General features: G+C 43.4%; 1 protein-coding gene across 2 annotated transcripts; it reads left to right on the top strand.

Moving 5' to 3' along the window:
- The first annotated feature begins 935 nt into the window (after positions 1-935).
- PTS (6-pyruvoyltetrahydropterin synthase) lies at positions 936-7,548 on the top strand. 2 transcript variants are annotated; one of them, XM_004585072.4, is made up of 6 exons: positions 936-1,081; positions 2,946-3,025; positions 3,918-3,940; positions 4,313-4,369; positions 6,933-7,003; positions 7,195-7,548. In XM_004585072.4, exons 1-6 carry the CDS (start codon positions 999-1,001, stop codon positions 7,316-7,318), a joined length of 438 nt encoding a protein of 145 aa, XP_004585129.1. In that variant the 5' UTR covers positions 936-998; the 3' UTR covers positions 7,319-7,548. The 2 variants fall into 2 exon arrangements, with proteins under 2 accessions (XP_004585129.1, XP_058518506.1); XM_058662523.1 differs by lacking the exon at positions 3,918-3,940 and having other exon boundaries at positions 944-1,081.
- Positions 7,549-21,188: the final 13,640 nt, after the last annotated feature.

The raw sequence follows: 21,188 nt of genomic DNA, 5'->3' as shown, positions 1-21,188 counted from the left end.
TTCAGATCAGCTCAGCTCTGGCCATTGAACCCAGTAGGGGAGTGAACCAGCAGAGGGAAGAACTTTTTCTCTGTTGCCCCTTCTCTGTGTAGATTTGTCTTTCCAGTAAAAATAAACCTTAGGAAGCCCCCTATCTTTTATTCAGGGAAGCCATAAAGGTCTCAGATGGATAGCGTTGGCAAGATACCCTGTTACCCATAACTTTCCAGCCCTTACATTTCCACTAGGTCCCACTGATTTTTTTCCCCCTCTCCCACATGTACAAGAAACTTCCTAGTCTGTTATCACTGGCGTGTCCTGCTTCTCATTTTTCTCATATACAGTGTCCAGTTCTTCTCTCCTGTGCCTGCCTGTTGCAGTGCCAGCAACACGGTAGATTTGTAATAAATATTTAATGAAAAGTGATGGAGGCAAGAGGAAACGACAGTAAGTAGAATGAACATTCTTGTGAGCAGGTGGGAGAAGACAGGAGCCTCTCTCTCCCAAGGTGTCTTGACTTGCTGTAGAGTTGTACATTTAGGAGAGGAAAATAGAAGAGACGCCATGTTGATGGCTGCCATGGGTTCACACTAAGCAGTCCTCCCGGCACTCAGATTTCTGCATAAAGCTACAAGCAGATGGTTGTCCTGGGGTTCATCTGATCAAGGGTTAGCAGCCTCCGCGGCTTTCTGTTTAACCCCAGGCTTTCTAGGAGCAGGAGAGGAAGCTTGAGAGGTCACTCGAGGACCCAGCAAGTAACTACGGTGCCCCAAAACGTGCGGGGCGGCCTCTGGACGGTAAGTCCCCAGCCATCGGCGTCCGTCAGAGGTTTCGCTAACTAATCGAACTTCAGAATAAACAGGGAAGGAGGAAGCCGCCGGTACGAAGTGGAGACCTCCCCGGGCCGGGATTGGCTGGAGCCCAACGGCGGGAACGCCTCCGGGGACGGCCCGAGCCCGTCCTGCGCAGCCGCACGAGGAAGAGGCGCTGACAGAAAAAGGGCGTGGGCCTGGAAGACCATGAGCGCGGCGGGCTCGGGCGGTCGCCGCTGGGCGCGGGTGTCCCGCCTAGTTTCCTTCAGCGCGAGCCACCGGCTGCACAGGTGGGGAGGGCCTGCAGGTGCCCACAGCCACGGGCGGGCATCCGGCTGCCGGGCACGTCCCGGGGCGTGGCCGCGCGCGCGCCCCGGGGTGGGGCGGCCGCGGGGACCGAGACGTGCCGGGTTCTGGAACAGGCGGCCGGCTGCCGAGGGGCGACGACCTGGTTTCGGGAGCCGGACGCTCCAGTCGCCCCTTCTAGGGTGTGGCCGTGAAGTTCAACGAGTTAGGCTCAGACCACCCGGTACTGGCTGTGGTGTGTCGTCAGCGCATTCAGTGAGTGTTGGCTGACATCATGTGTCATGCGCACAGCTACCGCATCTGGAACGGTTACGTGGCACATTTTGCTCCTTTGTTACCGAGAGGAGCCCAGTATGTTCAGTTTCCTAAGCCTGCAGCACAGTTGCGATTTGAAACCTTAGGAAGTTTTAAGCTCTAAAAATTTTTTTTATTTTATTTGAAAGGCACACACACACAAGCGTCCACCCCTTGTTTCGTTCCCCAGATGATGAGTAAGAGCCAGGACTGGGCCAACGACAGCCAGGAAGAGTCAGGACCCCTAGCCCTGGGCTCCAGTGCCTTTGCGGCGACCTAAGTACTTAAATCACCTGCTGCCCCCAGAGCATGTGTTAGAAGGAAGCTGATGGAGAGCAGAGGGCAGTGAGAAGGGATGTGGGTGTCCCAAGCAATGCCTGATTTTTGTCAATTTCTGTACCAGGAGGCATCCATTCATTCACCAGACAAGCGCTTGTTTATTCTGTATGCGGTCTTGTGCTGGTGGCAGGGATGTTTGCAGGGATCCAGCCAGCTTGCAGATGAACCTGGTTGAGTTCACAGATGCAACCAATCTTGTGGAGAGTACGCTGAGCACAAAATTGTGCTGCAGCTTGGCTGTGGCAGTCTATGAAAAGTGGGAATAACGGGGAAGATCTCACAGGGCAAGGGGGGGAAGCTCACAGAATGAACGTGGGTGAGGCCTCCCGGGGACAGAAGCTCGCTGGGTGAGTGTGAGCAGGGGTTTGGTGCAGTAGTAGGATGCCCATATTCCATTTCAGGGAGCCTGTTGATTCCAGCTTCCTGCCGCTGTACACCCTGACATTCAGGAGGTGATGGCTCAGGTGCTGTGGCAGGTGTGAGAGTCCAGAGCCAGAGCCAGAGCCCAGAGCCCAGAGCCCAGAGCTCTTGGCGCACCAGCCCTGGCTCTTCCAGGCATTGAGGGGGAGAGAACCAGTGGTTGGGAGAGTTGTTTGTGCCTCTCTTCCTTTCAGATAAATACATTTAAAAAATCATTCAGTGAATTGTTTTCTCTCTGAAACAAGAGCTCTGTGTTGCAATTTTAAAAATTTGCTGAATTTGAAATCCTCAATGGAGTGATACAATTTTCAATAGGCGATAGTTGTGGCACAGTAGACCAAGATAATTAAAGCATAGATTTAAGCCCTGTAATTTTCTTTTTCAGGAGAGATTTTATGGCTTGAGGACAAATCTTGCATTTATCCTTATGTGCTTTTGCTTCCTTCTGCACCTGCCTTTTACATAGTAGGTGTTTAGTCAGTGTTTACTGAAGTGAAATGAGGGAGAACATGTGTAGATCAGTTGTAGGAATTTGCTGTGGGAAAAGGGGGTTAGCTGTAAGGGTTGTTCATGCTAATTTGCACAGTACAGTCATCCAATTAGGGAGCATATGCTGGTTCATGATGTATAGTCAAATAATGAAATCAAGATGATGTATGACTCCGCACTTGGTGAACCAAAGTAATAACAAATTGAAAAACTTCTCAAATGACTGGAACAAATAATAAATGAGGGAACAGAAAAGGGGTCGGCGGGTCTGAATGTGTTATGCTTTTTTTCTCTTTTTGTGTGCAGCAATTCCTTGAGTAATGAAGAAAACTTGAAACTGTTTGGGAAATGCAACAATCCCAATGGCCATGGGCACAATTATAAAGGTGAGAAAAAAACCTGGTGACGAGTTAGCCCTTCTGTGAGGACAAAAGGTGTTGCACACATGTAGGTGTAATCAGAGAGCTCCGACGGACGGAGTGTCAATGCTTGGAGCCGGCGGTGAACAGCAAATGGGAGTTACCATCAGTAGCCTTGGTAGGATGTGTCCAAAACAAAGAGTTGAAAGAAGTCTTTCTTGGGTCTTAGCGTGTCTACTAAATTTTTTTGGTGGCGTTTTTACCCTTCCTTCAGGTATGCCTGACACTTAAGTTAAATTTTGTTCCTTGACAAAAGGGGGCATATCCTAGGCATATGCTGTGTGGCAGAAAAATGATTGAGTCTGAAAATTTGCCAACATTCCAAGGAATTTGTGCAGGGACAAAAAAAAAATCTGTAAAACTTTCTAGTTTGTAAAGCCCCTATTATGAAGATTTTTCAAATATTCGTGTAAGTGCTTGCTAGTTTACAAAGCATTATAGTTCACTATTCAAGTTTTTTGTGAGTTAAGCGATGAGTTGAAGACCTAACAGTAGTTTTGCATGCTCAGGAGTACTGGCCAGAACTGGAGACCAGCTCAGTGCATAGCTTCTCTTCTCTGTATGCGTTTTCTACTTCTGTACTCAGAGCTCCAGCAGGAACTCTATCCCCTGGTGTCTCAACATCCTAATTTTATACCCTTCATGATTTCCTGCTTAGCTGAGCAGCTACTAAGCCCCTCTATTTTGTTCGAGTTTCAGTTTGGTTGGTGAAAAGATGTTAACTAAAAGAAAATGTGAAGGGTTCCTTTGTGGGTGGAGGGCAGTGAACACATCATTTACGTTGCCTAACTTGTGCTGTGATGTTAATCTGTTGAAAGTCATGCTGGTTTTTTTGGTGTTTTGTTTCCTTTTCCCATAGTGGTGGTGACAGTACATGGAGAGGTACGTGCTGCAAATATTTGTGTGGTTTGTGCACATTGCTGGGCCCTCTTTCAGACAATGTGGTGGATTCCCTGCTGAAAACTAAGCTAATCAGTGTTGAGTCCTCGTTGGCTTTGTGTGTGGTGAGCCACCTCCCTTCCAGGCCTCTCCTCCCCCTAAGTGCTGTCTTCCATGTGCTGTGTGTGACTAATCAAAGAGCTGTACAATGATGTGACTGCCTGAAGTGCGTGGTACTTCTGTGCTCAGATGATTTCTCCAGGACCAAGGCCATTGAGAGCACAATCTGCACACCTTGCACAGCCTGTAATAATTTCCAGAGGTTTAGATGTGGAGAGCCTATTAAAGTAACATTCACCTTGTTTTATTCTTCAGATTGATCCTGTTACAGGAATGGTTATGAATTTGACTGAACTCAAAGAGTACATGGAGGTAATGCCATGTTAAATACTTACTGAATGCTATCCCTGAAGCACAGTATGTGATGGTCCCCTTGTCACCTCCCCAACCAGTTGTCTTCTGAGATTCCATGACCTTGGAAGTAGAATTAGGTATGTGAATTGAAGAGTGGTTGGAGGAACTATTTACATGGGCTTCTAAGATGTTTGGGTGGCTTTAGTAGAAATTACTCACAGTGGAGTTGAAGTGATGGGAAGAAATGTAACATGCTCGCCTTGTACTCTTCGTTGATGAAATCTCTTGATGTCCTCCATCTGACAAATTCTGCTCATCTTTTAAGACCCAATTTTCTCATTGTAGCTTTCTATTTCTTTTTTTAAGATGTCTTTTTTAAAATGTATTTATTTTTATTGGAAAATCAGATGTACAGAGAGAAGGAGAGATAGAAAAATCTGTCTGCTGGTTCACTCCCAAGTGACTGCGATGGCTGGAGCTGAGCTGATCCAAAGCCAGGAGCCAGGAGCTCCCTCCAGGTCTACCATGCCAGTGCAGGGTCCCAAGGTAACTTAGGGTCATCCTTGACTGCTTTCCTCGGCTACAAGCAGGGAACTGGAAGGGAAGTGGAACAGCCCAGATACAAATCGATGCCTGGATAGGATCCCAGTGCATGCAAGACTAGGACTTTAGCCACTAGGCAACTGTGTCGGACCCAACTTTCTATTTTTTATTTAAATATTCCTCATGCCTTTGGTCATAGATTTTACTCCTCTGTCCCCTCACCCATTTATCCACTCTGGATTTATTTTAAACTCACTGGAGCAGTTCATCATAGGGATGACATGCAATAAAGAGCACACTGATTATGTCCTTACAGAATTCTTGCCTTCTACGAGACTTTAGGGATAATTCAAACCAACTTCTTCATTCCATAGATGAAGATTGAGAGATGCGAGCAATTAACCCACTTACCCCAGGATGTTTGCAAAATTAGCAGAAGATTTCTTTCCATTTAGATTTTTTTGTTGTTGTTTTGAAAGGCAGGGAGACAAGAGATAGACACAGAGATAAATAGTTGATCTGCTACTTTGCTCTTGAAGTGTCTGCAACAGCCAAGGCTAAACTAGGCTGAGGCAAACATTCTGGAAGTCAGTGCTGGTTTCCCACCTGGGCAGCAAGAGCCACAGTACTTAGAACCATTACCTGCCTCCCAGGGAGCTCGTTAGCAGGAAATTTGATAGGAAGTAGCACTCGGACTTTAACCCAGGTATTCTGATATTATTCCATTAAAAATGTGGGTCTTTTATTAACTGTCATGATTTCTTGTGTGATATCTATCCCTATATTCAGCTTGCTTACTATGCATCTATTCTTATGTATTAAGAATACAAAGATGACTGGGACATAGCCCATAGATCATGTTCATTACTTTTTCTGAGAGGTAAAGGATAGTTAAGTATTCATTAACTATTGGCTAAATAAATAGATGTGAAGAAAGTTCTTTAAAGACAGGGTTCATGTGTTGTCTGGGGGTGTAGAATTTGTACACACACAGTTACGTGCAAGGTGACCGTATGGAGGTCTCAGCAAGAATGTGATTGACTCCCCGGAGGAGCGGCTCTCTGCTTTTCCCCACTTTGGTTGACCTGGGGACACACACACTGCCCACAGTAGAAGGGCCTCACCATGGCATACAGAGGGAGACTAGAAAGGGCCCTGCAGAAGAGGCTCCAGGGGAGGAGTTGGGGCTGGAATTGGGACTGAAGATAAAGCAAAGGTAGTTATGTTCTTGGTAGCCATGGGGAATGTCCTTCATTTGACCTACTTTGTAAAAGCTGTTGGATCTGGGACTTGCTGAATTTTTTTAAATGTGATTTCAATTTTCTTCCAAAGAATTCTTGGTACTATTGTTATTAGCATACCTCTCTTAAAACAATACCATAAGGAAAGTTGGATTGTTTCACAAATGCTTAAACTTTGTGTAATAGCCAAAAGTAAAACTCTAGAAAGAATAAAGGAGTTAGAATAATTGCTAATGGCAAGGAAAGCATTATGTTAGTATATATAAGCATTAGGAAGCATTATGTTAGTATATATAAGCATATAGTCTTTCTATATTTGTATTTTGTATTTCTCTAGGAGGCCAAGGTCATTCTTAAATCATTCCTAGAGCAGAAATTTAGAACCACTTATTTAGTATCGTAGTAGTTGTTAGTCAGCCCTATCAAATGCAACACTCCCTGAGCTTTGTCCACTGTCTCTTAGGTGAGATTGCTATGGAAAAGTATTCCTGGTATCTTTTGGGAAGGAGTTCAGAAAGTGTTCATTTGATTCTCGAAAATGATAGCTTATTTTACAAGGAAGAACCAGAAATCCTCCTCACTCTTTGGTTTTCATCTTTTCAATTCAGGGTCAGGGATAATTTTGTATTTATTACGGAGTATTGGACCTGACTATATTTTTAAACTCTAAGATGGATGGATTTGTAAGTCACAGGTAAAATGGTGGCTAGATGGCAGGGTGAGGTTTAGAGACCTTAGTGGAACACCTTGGAATGTGAGTCTCCTTTTCTCTAAATGGTTTTTCCCTTCATCTCTAGGAGGCGATTATGAAGCCCCTGGATCACAAGAATCTGGACCTGGACGTGCCATACTTCGCAAATGTCGTGAGGTGGGTGTTGGTGTCTGCCCTGACAGGGGTAGAGAACAGAGAAAAACTGACTTGAGCATTTTGTCTGATTGCTGTTTGATGTGTGAAGTGTTTAATAATGATATCAAAATTAGAATTTCTGGTCTCTAGAAATTTTGTTTATTTGCATTTTGAACTTTCTCTCCTGTCTTTTTGTTTTTCTTTTCCTATAGCACAACTGAGAATGTAGCTGTTTATATCTGGGAAAACCTCCAGAAATTTCTTCCTGTGGGAGTTCTTTACAAAGTGAAAGTGTATGAGACTGACAATAACATTGTTGTCTACAAAGGAGAATAGCTCTGAGGGAGTAGCACTGTAGAAAGACTCATCTCTTTCCATATTTGAACAAGACTGTGATGCCTTGGAATATTAAGAAGTTGCCACATAATTGTATCTCTGCATATGTCCTGGAGTAGCTGATTTGTTGAAATCCTTATTAGAGCTGCTTTAAAACCAAACTTGTGATGTAGCCTTAATATAACCTTCAGAATCCTTCATCTGCAAATTAAAAATCACTTCATTTTCATCAAAAATTTTTTGTAATTAGTTTATTTTAATGATCTTTACATAGTTGATTAGGGCACAAAGGATCAAAGACTATAGGAAAATGTATTATTATTATTATTATTATTATTATTTCTGTATCTGGGGTAAAGGGAGAGATAAAAGGAGAAGCCCCACCTAGCCTCCCACCCATTCCAGGGTCCCTGACGTGGGGCACGCTCTGAGGGTCCTGCTCAAGTGATTTTAATAGTTCAACAGTTATGAACTGCTGCCGATCTCGCTGCTCCAAGCATGATGAGGTCTCTGCAGAATCCACTGACTGACATAGTCCACCCTAGAGTTTGCGTTTGCCCAGATCTTCACTGCCAACACTTGGCTGTGGTACTTGATCAATTTGTTCTCTCCTCTGCCCTCTGTTGTGGTGCCAGGTATCCTCTGCAGGTTCCGATAGACTGCCATATCCTCCATGTGCACCTGGATGTGCTGTCCACTGCTCCGTCTGAGCCTCTGATGAGGCTCAGCTTTGACACTTGCACTCCATGACAGACCATGGAACCTGCTCTTCTCTTCATGGTTAGGGTTCTGAGATCAGCATTCAGTTTGGGGGAGATCCTCAAAGAAACTGTCTAAGGTGATCCCAGACCAGATTCTTGTGTGTACTTGCCAATACAGGGTCTGGCACAGTTTTTTGCCCTGATCAGCTTATGCATATGCTGGTGGTTGCAATTGCTGGGTGAGTACTGTTCATCAAAATGTTTTAATGTGGAATGATTTGAATGCAAGAGCAATCTATTTTCTCCTTATCTGATTTTTAGTATCAGTTTTTTCCCCTTGGTGTCATACAAATAGTAAAAATGTTATACAACTTAGGTGAATCCTATAAAAAAAAAATTCAAATGGCCACAAAGTCTGAAGACAGTGTATAGACTTTATTTTTTAATGAACATTGTTTTTTAAGTTTTATGTATTTGTATGTATTTGAAAGACATAGCAACATTGAGTGAGAGAGAGAGAGTGAACACGAGGATGAGTGCATCTACTGGTATAGTCCTAAGTGCTTGCAATGCCTGAGGATGGGCCACTCCAAGGCCAGAAGCCAGGAACTCTGTCCAGGTCTCCTGTGTATATAGAGCATGGACCTAAACTGAGCTATTCATTAACTGCTGTCTGGTAGAATGTACATTAGCAAGAAGCTGAAATTGAAGCAGAGACGGTTCTCGAATGCTGTCACCTGATAAGGGATATGGGCAAATGCCAAGCAGTGGCTTAACTGCTGTGCCACAAAGCCCAAACTGTAACATGTACTTTAATAGATAGCATTCCTTTGATTGCTTCTCCTGAGTATGCCAAAATTCTGTGAAAATTAGGCACACATATGTCTGAGCCTGTGCTTTGCAGACACATGTACAAAGATTATTGGAGACACTACTTTAGTGCACGTTTACACAACTTAGCGAGCTATACTTGCCAGTGAGGAGCAACATGTTGAACAAATATGGAATATCAGTAACTATCTATGTACTTTTGTCTGGATTTCCAGACGTTAGGATTGTTAGAAAGATCTCAGTTCAGAAGAATGCAGAATTACCACATCTTTTACACTTGTTCAAATAGTGAAAACAAAATTGATCTGCAACTCTACGAAGCATTTCCTGTGTACAGTTTTTCTTTATTGATTCCATTTTGTTCATGATCATTTAACTTACCAGTATCAGTTGAGCTATGTTCTTGGCATTCATCTCTGGGATCTTCATGATTAAATCTGCAGGATATTGCTTGTACAAACGCAAGCAAGTTCTCTCTGTGTTCTCATATTCTAAACTTCTTTTTTTTTAAAAAGATTTATTTATTTATTTATTATTATTTTTTTTATTACAAAGTCAGATATACAGAGAGAGGAGGAGAGACAGAGAGGAAGATCTTCCGTCCGATGATTCACTCCCCAAGTGAGCTGCAACGGGCCTATACGCGCCGATCCTATGCCAGGAACCAGGAACCTCTTCCAGGTCTCCCACACGGGTGCAGTGTCCCAGTGCCTTGGGCCGTCCTCAACTGCTTTCCCAGGCCACAAGCAGGGAGCTGGATGGGAAGTGGAGCTGCCGGGATTAGAACCGGCGCCCATACGGGATCCTGGTGTGTTCAAGGCAGCCGCTAGGCCACGCTGCCGGGCCCTATTCTAAACTTCTTAAACACAGGGTTTTATTATTTCCACCTAGTATATACAAGTTCTCAGAATGTTGTTGCCTGAAAATAATAAAAGGACTTACATGGTGATTAATATTCTAGAAAAACTGATGAAGGAAGAGATAGATTTTTATTTTGGGGAATTAATAGTTCCAAGAATTTTATTGTCCTTTTTGACAGTAATTCACTGCCTACATAATCAAATTTGAATGTATTTTAGTTACTAATCACAATTTATGTTATTTATTCTGATTATTTGATATTGATTATGAAATGTGGGATTGCAGTTATTAAAGCAAGTGATGTTTTAATTCTCACAAGTAACATTCAAGACAGGTATTGTTCTCTGTAGATGAGAAAACTAAAATTGAAGGCTTAAGCTATTTGTTTAAGATCACTCATCTAGTAAATTATAAACTGAATGTAGGGCATTCAGGGATTTTGAATCTAAAACACAGACCCTGAAAAAGGAGCAGTGGGTGCATATTTCTAGATTTTTAAAAATGCCCACTTTACAGTTCTGATACATTGGGAAAATATTTTCTCATAGCACTTTGGGAAAGTATTTTTCATAATATTTTTGATTCTCCAGTGTTTGTTGTTCATGAGTTGATTCAGGAGAGTTTTGTGGAATTTTTTGACTCGTTCTCCTTAGGAGAGCAAGAATTTTGTGTATCTATTTAACTGTCTAATTAATCTGTCAAATAAATCAGTGAGTAGATGAATTAATGGTTGGCAGTACCAAGATAGAATAAGGGTGATTTTCCTTTCTCCCTAGAGTCTGCTGCTATATTCTATCAAGCTATATTGTAGTTATTACCTTTTTCCCCCTACTTATTCTGAATTTCTTCTGGGAAGTCTTTATTCTAACCACAATAGCTGAGAAGCTATTCAATAATATTTTGTTAAAATGACATATTGGCAAAAGCTGATGAAATTATGTAGTATCTTATATACAAAATGAGCACTTATAAATCTTTTTTTTTAAAGATTTATTCATTTTTATTACAGCCAGATATACATAGAGGAGGAGAGATAGAGAGGAAGATCTTCCGTCCAATGATTCACTCCCCAAGTGAGCCGCAACGGGCCGATGAGCGCCGATCCGAACCCGGGAACCTGGAACCTCTTCTGGGTCTCCCACGCGGGTGCAGGGTCCCAATGCATTGGGCCATCCTCGACTGCTTTCCCAGGCCACAAGCAGGGAGCTGGATGGGAAGTGGAGCTGCCGGGATTAGAACCGGCGCCCGTATGGGATCCCGGCGCTTTCAAGGCGAGGACTTTAGCCGCTAGGCCATGCTGCCGGGCCCCTGTAAATATTTTTAGACTCGAAAAACGTATAGGTTTTGAGGCTTGAACTTGTAACTTTTCTATCCAGATGACTATAAATACTAATGAGTAAACATTAGTTTAGGGAAGGAAAAAGGTCATATGGGGAGCTGATAAGGTTTCGTTTGTTTATAAAGAAGACCAGCTGGACAAAGGGAAGCAAGAAACCAGTTGTAAAGCAATTGTAGGAATCTCACACTGAGCTGATATGTATGTGGACCGAGGTGGAGGCAAGTGGAGAGAGAATAGGAGTGACCTTGTGCAGTGTCTGTTCTGTGTTGGGCATTTGGCTGAATGCTTCTCGTATCAATGTGTTTCATCCTCATAACCACTGCTCTGGGTGAGTGTTGGAGTTACCCTGACAGAGTGGATTAAAACAATACGTGGGATGGGCTTCTGGCTCAGTGGCTAAGCTGCCATTGGGATGCCCACATCCCATAACAGAGTGCCTGGCTTTGAGTCCTGCCTCTGCTTCCAATCCAGCTTCCTGTCTGAGTGCACTCTGTGAGGCATTAGTTGATGGCCCACATACCTGGGGTTCCTGCCACCCATGTGGGAGACCTGGATTGAATTCTGGGCTGCTGATTTTGGTCTGCCCATGCCTTGGCTGTTGTGGGCATTTGGAGAATGAGCCATTAGATGGAAAAAATCTGTCTCTCTGCCTTTCAAATAAAAGGGAAATAAAGAAAAAAAATTTATGGCACATGTCTGTTACGTGTCTGTGGGCCAGAAAGCTAAGCGTAGCTAGGCTGCAGTTCTGGCTCAGGCTCGCTCAGCACTTCCGTCTCCTCAAAGCTTATCCTGGAAAGCTCTTCCTCCCAGCTCACTCACATGGTTGTGAGCAGGATTTAGTTCCTTGTGGATGACTGGGCTGAGATGTCGGTTTTCCCCTTTGGTTGCTCACCATACTGTTCTTTTTTTAGCACTTTCAAGATTTATTTTTGTTGGAAAGGCAGATTTACAGAGAGAAGAGACAGAGAGAAAGATTTGCAATTCCAGTGGTTCACTCATCACATGACTAGAACTGAGCCATTCTGAAACCAGGAGCTAGGAGCTTCTTCAGGTCTTCTATGTGGGTTCAGGGTCCAAGGCTTTAGGCCATCCTTCACTGCTTTCCCAGGCCATAAGCAGGGAGCTGAGTCAGAAGTGGAGCAGCCAGGACATGAACATGTGCCCGTGTGTGGTGCTGGCGCTTGCAGGTAGAGGATTAGCCTTTTGGGCTACCACCCCAGACTGCTTACCATCCTCTTGATCATTGCAACAGGTGAAGGAAGGGCAGAGTGCCAGCAACATTGGAGCTAATGTCCTTAGAACCAGTCACCAGGTCTAGCCCACCAAGGAGGATAAGACAGTGCATGGACTGCTCGTATATTAAGTATGAGGTGCAGGAGCAGGAGGGGAGGCTGGGGAAGGTGGGCAGGAGTGTGTATCATGCCCTTTCTGGAGCAGAGGAGTGGGGGAGTGAGGCATGTTTCATGTTTGCAGGGTGCAATAAGAAAACAGCAGTGGTCATTACTGGGGTTTATGGATAAAGAAATACAAAAATATCGGAAGCATAACTCTTGAATTGAAAACTGGATCCAAGGTAAGAAGTTAAAATGAGCATAACGACCAGAGCTCAAGTTTCGTCTGTATTGTGTTAACTGGGATAATAAGCACTAATATATTATAAAAATAGCCAGGATACTATGACTAGTTGTGTACATATGGCCACCAGTACACACTGGACCAATGGTAAGTGATCCATTTGGCTTTGCAAGTTCTAAACTTGTGCATTTTCCCTCAAACTGAAATTCTCCTGAAGATGAGAAACAGATTGTACTCGTTTTGCTTTTGTTATGTCTTGTATAATTCTGGCTTCCTTTGCACATAGAAAAATCATTGTCAGTTTCACACAATTTCACTTTATGGCAAGATTCTGCGGTAAGACACTTTTGGAAAATGGCCCAGATCAACTCTGTTAGAGTCCCCGCATAGCTGCAGAGAGAACTGCTATTGGCACAAAAGAAAAATAGTGGAGGGTGGTTCTTGTTCTGCAGGATTTCTACCTTCAGTGACTCATCAGTTGATTGCCTTCAGAAATCCAAATATCCGCTTCTTGAACATTTGTTTTTTGAAAGGAAAAAGAAAGAGAGAGAGAGAACAAGAGAGAGGGTGTGTGTCAGGCCTGGGATGAAGTAAACCTGGGAGCCAGGAACTCTACCCAGGTCTTCCATGCGGGTGGCAGAAACGTAAGCACTTGAACTCATATCTACTGTCTATATTAGCAGAAAACTATAGATAAGAAGAGCCAGTGTTGGGAGTACTCCCAAACTAGGCACTCCAGTGTGGGTTACAGGTGTCTCAATTGGATCACAACTGCTGGGCCAAATGCCCACTCCTCCTACAGCCTTCGAAACATAACAAGTAAAAAATAAAAAAAGCAGAACAATTAATGACTTAAAAAATTATTTTATTTGAAAGAGTTACAGAGAGAGAAAAGGAGAGAGAGAAAGAGAGAGAGAGAGAGAGAGAGAGAGATCCTTTGTTTCACTGCCCAGATGGCTGTAACCAGGGCTGGACCAGAGTGAAGCCAGGAGCCTTGGTTTCATTTGAGTCACCCACGTGGTTGGCAGGAGCTCCAACACTTGGGCTATCTTGTGCTGCTTTTCCTAGGCCATTAGCAGACAGCTAAATTGTTAAGTGGAGCAGTCAGGACTAAAACAAGTGCCCATATGTGATGTGGCATTGCAGGCAACTGTTTTACCCACTATGTCACAATATTGACTCTGAATTAATGTTTTTGAAAAGAGAATACTGTTTCTCCCTCCCTCTCTCTCCCTCCCTCTCTGTTCTTTTTTTCTGTTTTAATTTTTTTTTTTGTAATTGATCAAAGAAATGACATCCTAGGCTTGTAATAGTGTTAGTAAAGATTCCTAAGAAGGGCCTGGCACCGTGGCCTAGCAGCTGAAGTCCTCACCTTGAACGCGCCAGGATTCCATATGGTCACCGGTTCTAGTCCCGGTGGCTCCACTTCCCATCCAGCTCCCTGGTTGTGACCTGAGAAAGCAGTCGAGGATGGCCCAAAGCCTTGAGACCTTGCACCCGCATGAGAGACCTGGAAGAACTCCTGGCTCTCAGCTTCGGATCGGCGCAGTACCGGCCGTTGTGGTCACTTGGGGAGTGAATCATCGGATGGAAGATCTTCCTCTCTGTCTCCCCTCTTCTCTGTATATCTGACTTTGCAATAAAAATAAATAAATCTTAAAAAAAAAAGATTCCTAAGAAATCATCTCACACGGCCTGGCATAGTAGCCTAGAAGCTGAAGTCCTTGTATTGCATGCTCAGGATCCCAGGATCCCATATAGGTGCTGGTTCATATCCAGGCTGCTCCACTTCCTTTCCAGTTCCCTACTTGTGGCATGGGAAAGCAGTAGAGGATGGCCCAAAGCCTTGGGACCCTGCACCTGCGTGGGAGACCAGGAAGAAGCTTCTGGTTCCTGGCTTTCGGATCGGCTCAGTGAACCAGCAGACAGAATATCTTTCTCTCTCTCCTTTCCTTTGTAAATCTGCCTTTCTAATAAAAAAAAATAGGTCTTAAAAAAGAGAGAGAGAGAAACAGTTCTGAGTACTTAAGTTCAAGTTCATCCACATCTAACTTGTTTGTGTTCGGTAAAAATTGCCAGTGTAATAGGATATTAAGTATGAGCCAAGTTGTCAGATCCCTCAAAGCTCTATTAATAGATATGAGCACCAAGACTAGGAACAGCCTGAAGAAATAGAAGTGTTGGTTTTGTCTTTCACTTGTCAAAATTTGTATTTGGCCACAGCTAGATCCAGAGTTGTATGTCTCAGGAGCATCCCGAAGTTACCATTTCCAGTTACACACATCTGATTTCTTCTCCTTCTTCCTCTGCCAGTCTTCCTCAAAAATGCTACTGCCATCCATTAATTGTTTTTAAAAGATTTATTTATTTTTGTTGGAAAAACAGATTTACAGAGACAAAGATCTTCTGTCTACTGTTTTGCTCTCCAAATGCCTGCAGTAACCAAAGCTGAGCTGAACTGAAGCCAGGAGCCAGGAGCTAGGAGCTTCTTCCAGGTCTTCAATGTGGGTGCAGCATTCTAGGGCTTTGGACTATCCTCTGTTGCTTTTCCAGTAGGGAGCTGGGTGGGAAGTGGGGTAGCTGGGATTTGAATTGGTGCCCATATGGGATATACTACCACAGGCAGAGGATTAGCCAGCTATATTACCATACCATGCTGGTCCCCATCCTTTTTTTTTTTTTTTTGCAAAGCTGGAAACCTGAGAGTTGTCCTCAATTCCCCCACTCTGACTCTATCTTATATCTAATCTATCAGAAAATTAGATTGCATTGCTCTCAAAATCTATCTTTCCGTTTTGAATGTTATCATACTAGCCTGAACCACCACTATTTCCATGAATGAAAGAGAGTGTGAGACTCAGAGAGAGAGAGTGTCCAAGATCACTCTACCATCCACTATTCACTCTCCAGATGGCCCAAAGAGCTGGGACTGGGCCAAGCTGTAGCCAAGAGCCTTAAACTCCAACCTGTCCTCCCATGTTGGTGGGAGGGACCCAAACACTTGGATCATCCTCCACTGCTTTCTTAGTCACATTAGCAGGAAGCTGGATCAGAAGTGAATTATCTGGAACTCAAACTGGTACTCCAGTATCGGATATCAGTGTCCCAAGTGGTGGCTTAGTCCCATTGTGCCATCATGCCAGCCTCCAGGCCACTCACATTTGTGACTTGACCTCATTCATGCTCCCTTGCTTCCTCTTTGACATGCCTGCAGATCTTGCTAAAGGGTATTTCAGTTCTTGACTACCCTAATACCCTCCATATTATCTCTAGAAGACTTCTTCCTTCCACTGGCTTACCTGACCCTGCCTACTTTCCCAGCTTCAAGTCATTCTCTTTTGGTCTAGTTGGTCGTTTTTCAAGTTCTAAAGCATGTTGATTCTACTCCTGCCTCAAATTCTTTGCATTTATTAAATTTCTGCTTGGCTTGCTATTCTTGCACAGTGCCATTCCATTCCCATCTTACACTGAAAGCATTCTTCTGATCTTAGCTTAACACTTGCCCTTTGGAAGAAGTCTTCCTTCTTCACCTTGAGTAGGTGGAATTCCTCTTAGTTTACTGTCAAAATACTAGACCCTCTTTCTTGCCATTGAAAAAAGGTTAAGCTTAAGATGGGTTTTAATTCCACCCCCATTCCTTTTGTCTTACTTAATTGTGTGCTGGTTTACTATTTATCTGTCCCAGGCCTGAGGCTGTCCAGTGTATGAGGACCAGAGCTTGCTCTGTCTGGTTCAGTCCTGTTTCCCTGGGAATTAGCTCAATGCCTGCCACACAGAAAGTACTGAATAACTCTTTCCTGGATGGATGACTCAGGACCACCATCTTTAAGCACTTCTTGGGCTTGGATTGGTAAATCTTTGAGATTTGATATCCATTTTTTTGAGCCTTCTTTAGATAGATGTTATTCTTTATGCACTCCAGCTTAGTGAACAACCACCACGGCATAAAACAAAATACTCTAAATGTTCATTCAGACCTGTTTACTGGTTAATTTCATCTGAGAATTTTACATTTCCATTCATTGTCAACATTTCTTTTAGTCTTCAGCTACTAATTTATGTAATGAATTGGGACTAACATGATGGCTCAACTGGCTAATCTTCTGTCTGCAAGTATAGATTCCTTATGGCTGCCAATTCTCTTCCAGCTACTCCACTTTTAATCTAGCTCCCTCCTTATTACCGCCTGGGAAAACAGTGGAGGACGGCCCAAAGCTTTGGGACCCTGTATCCGCATGGGAGACCCAGAAGAAGCTCCTAGCTCCTGGCTTTGGATTGGCTCCATTCCTCCAGCCATTGTGGCCACTTGGGAAGTGACCCAGTGGATGGAAAACCTTTCTCTCTGTCTCTCCTTCTCTGTGTAAATCTGCCTTTCCGATAAAAATAAGTAGATTTATTTTTTTTGAATAAGCTAGAACTCTGCCTCAAAGCCCTCTCCATAAATAGCTGTCTTCTTAACTGTCCCTTGAGCCTGAGGCTCAACTGAAAAGGACTCCCTCACCGTGTAGGGTGGGCAGAAAGGGTTGCATGTAGTTACTGCCCATCCCTGAGCTCCTGGAGTGTTGGCTGTGCCCCAGGCAAGGAGCAGTTTGGCTGATCTTGCGAAGAATGCTTATTATCAGTCCATCTGTTTGGCCTCAGAGCAGAGTGCCTGGTGGAATGTAGAGCTCAACTCATTGATAGTAACTCTGAGGCAATAGTGTTTTGCAGCAAACAAGGACCTGATCTGTTGTCATAATAATCTTTAGCAATCCCCATACTGCTAGGGGGAAAAAAACCAAAGGCTCTGTTCTTGAAGGAGAAGACAGTGTTTAGAAAAGGAAAGAAGAAAAAAATACAACACGACCGGAGGCATTTCACTTTCTACCATCATTTGTGATTGTGTTGATGTCTGCATTGTTGGCTAACTTCAGGTTTGCGCATTTGTTGGCTTATGCTGATTTAACAGCCACCGTGTGTCCAGTAGCCCAATGTGGACGCTGTTTTCTTGATGATGAGGAATCTGGAGTTAAAGAGATTAAAAATCTAGCACAAAGTAATCCAGTTAAGTTGAATAGCTGGGATTTGAAACTAGGTCTCTTTAGTTTAAACAGACAACCCCAGGGCCAATAATTAAAAATAACTAACTAGTTTAAAACAAACTTTGAAAGCTCTTTAAATAGATCCCTTTTTAAAAAACGTATTTTAGTAATGTAGCTAAAGACGTTTTCAGTTTGTTTAACTCAAGTGTCTGGACCTAAAGTTATTTTTACAAATAGGTTATCTGTGTAAATATAGATTAAAAATATACATCTTTTGCATATGTTAATTTCCATTTATATCAAGTTTATATATATATATACACACACATAATATATATTTAACTTCATATTACCTGCCGTATTTACCTACATATGGATGTGACTTACAGAAAGTCAAGGTGAAAGTGATCTCTATGTCCTAGTTTCACTGCTGAGCCTCATTTAAACTTTTATCTTATTTTTATTTGAAAGAAACAGTTACACAGAGAGAAACAGAGACAGAGAGAGGGAGCTCTTCCAGCTGTTGTTTCACTCCCCAAATGGCTACAATGGACAGAGTTGATCCAATCCAAAGCCAAGAGCCAGGAGCTTCTTCCTGGCTTCCTGGTTTCCCACATGAGTGTAGAGGTCCAAGGACTTGGACCACTCTCACTTGGATGGAGCTGAGATGATCTGAAGCCAAGAGTTGGGAGCTTCTACTATACGGGTAAAGGACCCAAGGCTTTAGACCATCTGTGTTGCTTTCCTGGTCCATAAGTAAGGACCTGGATGGGAAGTGGAATAGCTAGGACATGAACCAACACCCATATGGGATTGTCAGCACATGAAAAGCAAGGATTTAGTCACTGAGCCATCACTCCAGTGCCTCAACATGAGATACTTCTTAGGTCAGTTACGAGTCAGTAGTTTTAATCTTTGTTCTAGGCACTGTTTTATTTGCCTACGTTTATATTGCTTTATATTATTAGAATACTCAGTTTTCTTGTTCATCATTATATCATTTGTGGTGCCTGTTTAGTGCATTAGGAAGATTTAGGTAATATTTACATTCCAGGCACTGTTCTAGGAGTTTTGTGTATATTTATTTAATACTCATAGCAACCTATGGGTAACTTCTATTTTTTTCTGTAAAAAAACAAACCATAAAACTTGAGTATTAAACAGCTAATGGAACTCAAATGAAATTGAACACAGGCAACCTTGCTTTGGAGTTTATGGTTTTAAAAACCATTTTCTTATGAAGTAGCATGTTTTCAGTCAAACTTTTCAATGTTTATTATAAAAATATGTGTGATTTAAAAAGACAATAGTGTACATCTACATGTTCTGTATCTTCAAAAATTCTTTTTTTTTTAAAGATTTATTTATTTTTACTCTCCTGCTTTGGATGGCTAGTGTAATAGATCATTCACCAGGTTCGAGAGTCTGACTGACAGGCAATGATCTGGTAGGTAATGGGATTTCGAAGACATGAATTTTTTTTCCTACTTTCACATTGCATTTATTAATTACAAAACTGTGAGCAAGAAAGTGCTAACGTGAAAAAACAAGGTTGGGCAAGAGAGTGGGAGTAATATACAGCCTGTTGATTGTTCATCTCTTCTTTCTGGGCAGGAGGCACAGCCTGCAGGCTTCAGTGCAGGTGTGTTTTTACATTAGGAATAGGGGGTGAGGTGTATCACTTCCCAGGTATGAGACTGGAGAGTGATCAGAGGAGGGTCAGGAGTAGCTGTCCCTGGCCCCATACACGTGCATGCATTTGAAGCCCTTTACTCTGACCCTGCCAGCTGCCCTGCTTGCTGGTTCTCCTAGGGATCCACCAAGGGTGGCAGATGGCTGACCATGGCCCTTCCCCCCTCCTTTTTTAAAAAAGATCTATTTATTTTTATTGGAAAGCTAGATACATAGAGAGGAGGAGAGTCAGAGAGGAAGATCTTTCGTCCACTGATTCACTCCCCAAGTGGCTGTAACAGCAAGAGCCAAGCTGATTTGAAGGCAGGAGCTTCCCATGGGTCTCCCATGTGGGTTCAGGGTCCCAAAGCTTTGGGCTGTCCTTGAGTGCTTTCCCAAGACACAAGCAGGGAGCTGGATGAGAAGTGGGGCTGCTGGGATTAGAACTGACTCCCACATGGGATCCTGGCACATGCAAGGCAAGGGCTTTAGCCACTAGGCTACTATGCTGGGCCCAACCCTGTATTTTTCAACTGAAACCTCTCTCCTTGTTCAGCCTCAGTAAAAGGGGACACCTGCTAACTACCCCTGATCAGATGCTTGAAACAAGGCCTGAACACTTCAGAGAAATTGAGCCTGGAACTAGAGCTGAGGCAGCTGGACCAACCCTTATCTAACAGGTGAGAAAGTGGAGGTGGAAGAAGGTTGAGCAAGCAGTCTGAGGTCACTTTGCCATTTAGTAGAACAGGAATTTAACAAGCTTCTGGCTTCTCAGGCTGTGTTCTTGCTTAACTGACTCTGTTCTGCTCATTTGAATGTAGCTACCCAAATTTCTTTGGAGTTTACAAAGTCTTTGTCTTCAGAGAGTGTCTTGGCATAGCCAATACGTGCTGCACCTTCCACACTGATCCTGAGTTGAGAACCAGGCTGAGCCATGAAAGGTAAACATGGAACGTGTTCCTAGCTTATTGGGTCAGGACTGTCTGTAGTTTATCTTGGAGGTGGTGGCACATTAGTAGGGCATGGAGAAACTCTGAGAGTATGTGGCCTGCTTATGGTATCAGTAGGGGACCTCCATCCCTTCTCTTTGTCTTGATCTATGGGAGCCAGTTGTTCTGGTGGAATGCAGATGATGTAAGAACCGCAAGAACCTTGTACCTCCATTCCACCCCTGGGTGTTTGATTAGGAGGCAGACTCTTGAGTTTGTTTTGTCTGGTTTCTGGTGCTAATGGCACAGTTTCACAGACTGGGTGAAGGAGAAAAAGGGGTTTCTCTTGGCGCCTGGTTCTAGTCCAGTATCAAGGACCACATCTCGTGATGGCCTTCTTACAAGCAGAATCCCCAAACAGTTCAGTATATGACATGATGAGTGATGGTGAGCACAAGGTGTGTCCTCTGGCCTCCCCCAGCCCTTTCTTAGAAAGCCAACAGAATTCAGCCTTGATACCCTTATCTAATGTAATTGCTTCTCAAAGGCTTCACCTCTAAACACTGCTGTGGTCAGATTAAATATTCACCCTCTTACTACCTTACTATGGGGCTTAAACTGCAGTGTGACTTTTGGAGGGGACAAACCATTTTCAAACTGTGGTGAACTGTACAGACCAGGCTTCAAAGCCCAGCTTCACTGCTTGGTCACTGACTTTGGGAGAGTGATTTCTCCCTTTCAGCTTGCTGGTCCTCATCTGTAAAATGGCCAAATCTCATATAGGGTTATGGTGAGGGTCGAATGAGATGAGTCATGTGCTCAGTACAAGGCCTAGCAGATACTAACAATGCAGGAATGAGGAACCCCAATAATTGGACTCTCCTCTGATATAGTCATTAGTTTGACCAAAACTGTTGGAGTCAATGTCCTTAGAATTCTGGA

This window comes from Ochotona princeps, chromosome 4 (assembly GCF_030435755.1).
Source record: "Ochotona princeps isolate mOchPri1 chromosome 4, mOchPri1.hap1, whole genome shotgun sequence".
NCBI lineage: Eukaryota > Metazoa > Chordata > Mammalia > Lagomorpha > Ochotonidae > Ochotona > Ochotona princeps.
The sequence above is the reverse complement of the archived record's forward strand: the minus strand, read 5'-3'. Positions and strand labels throughout refer to the sequence as shown.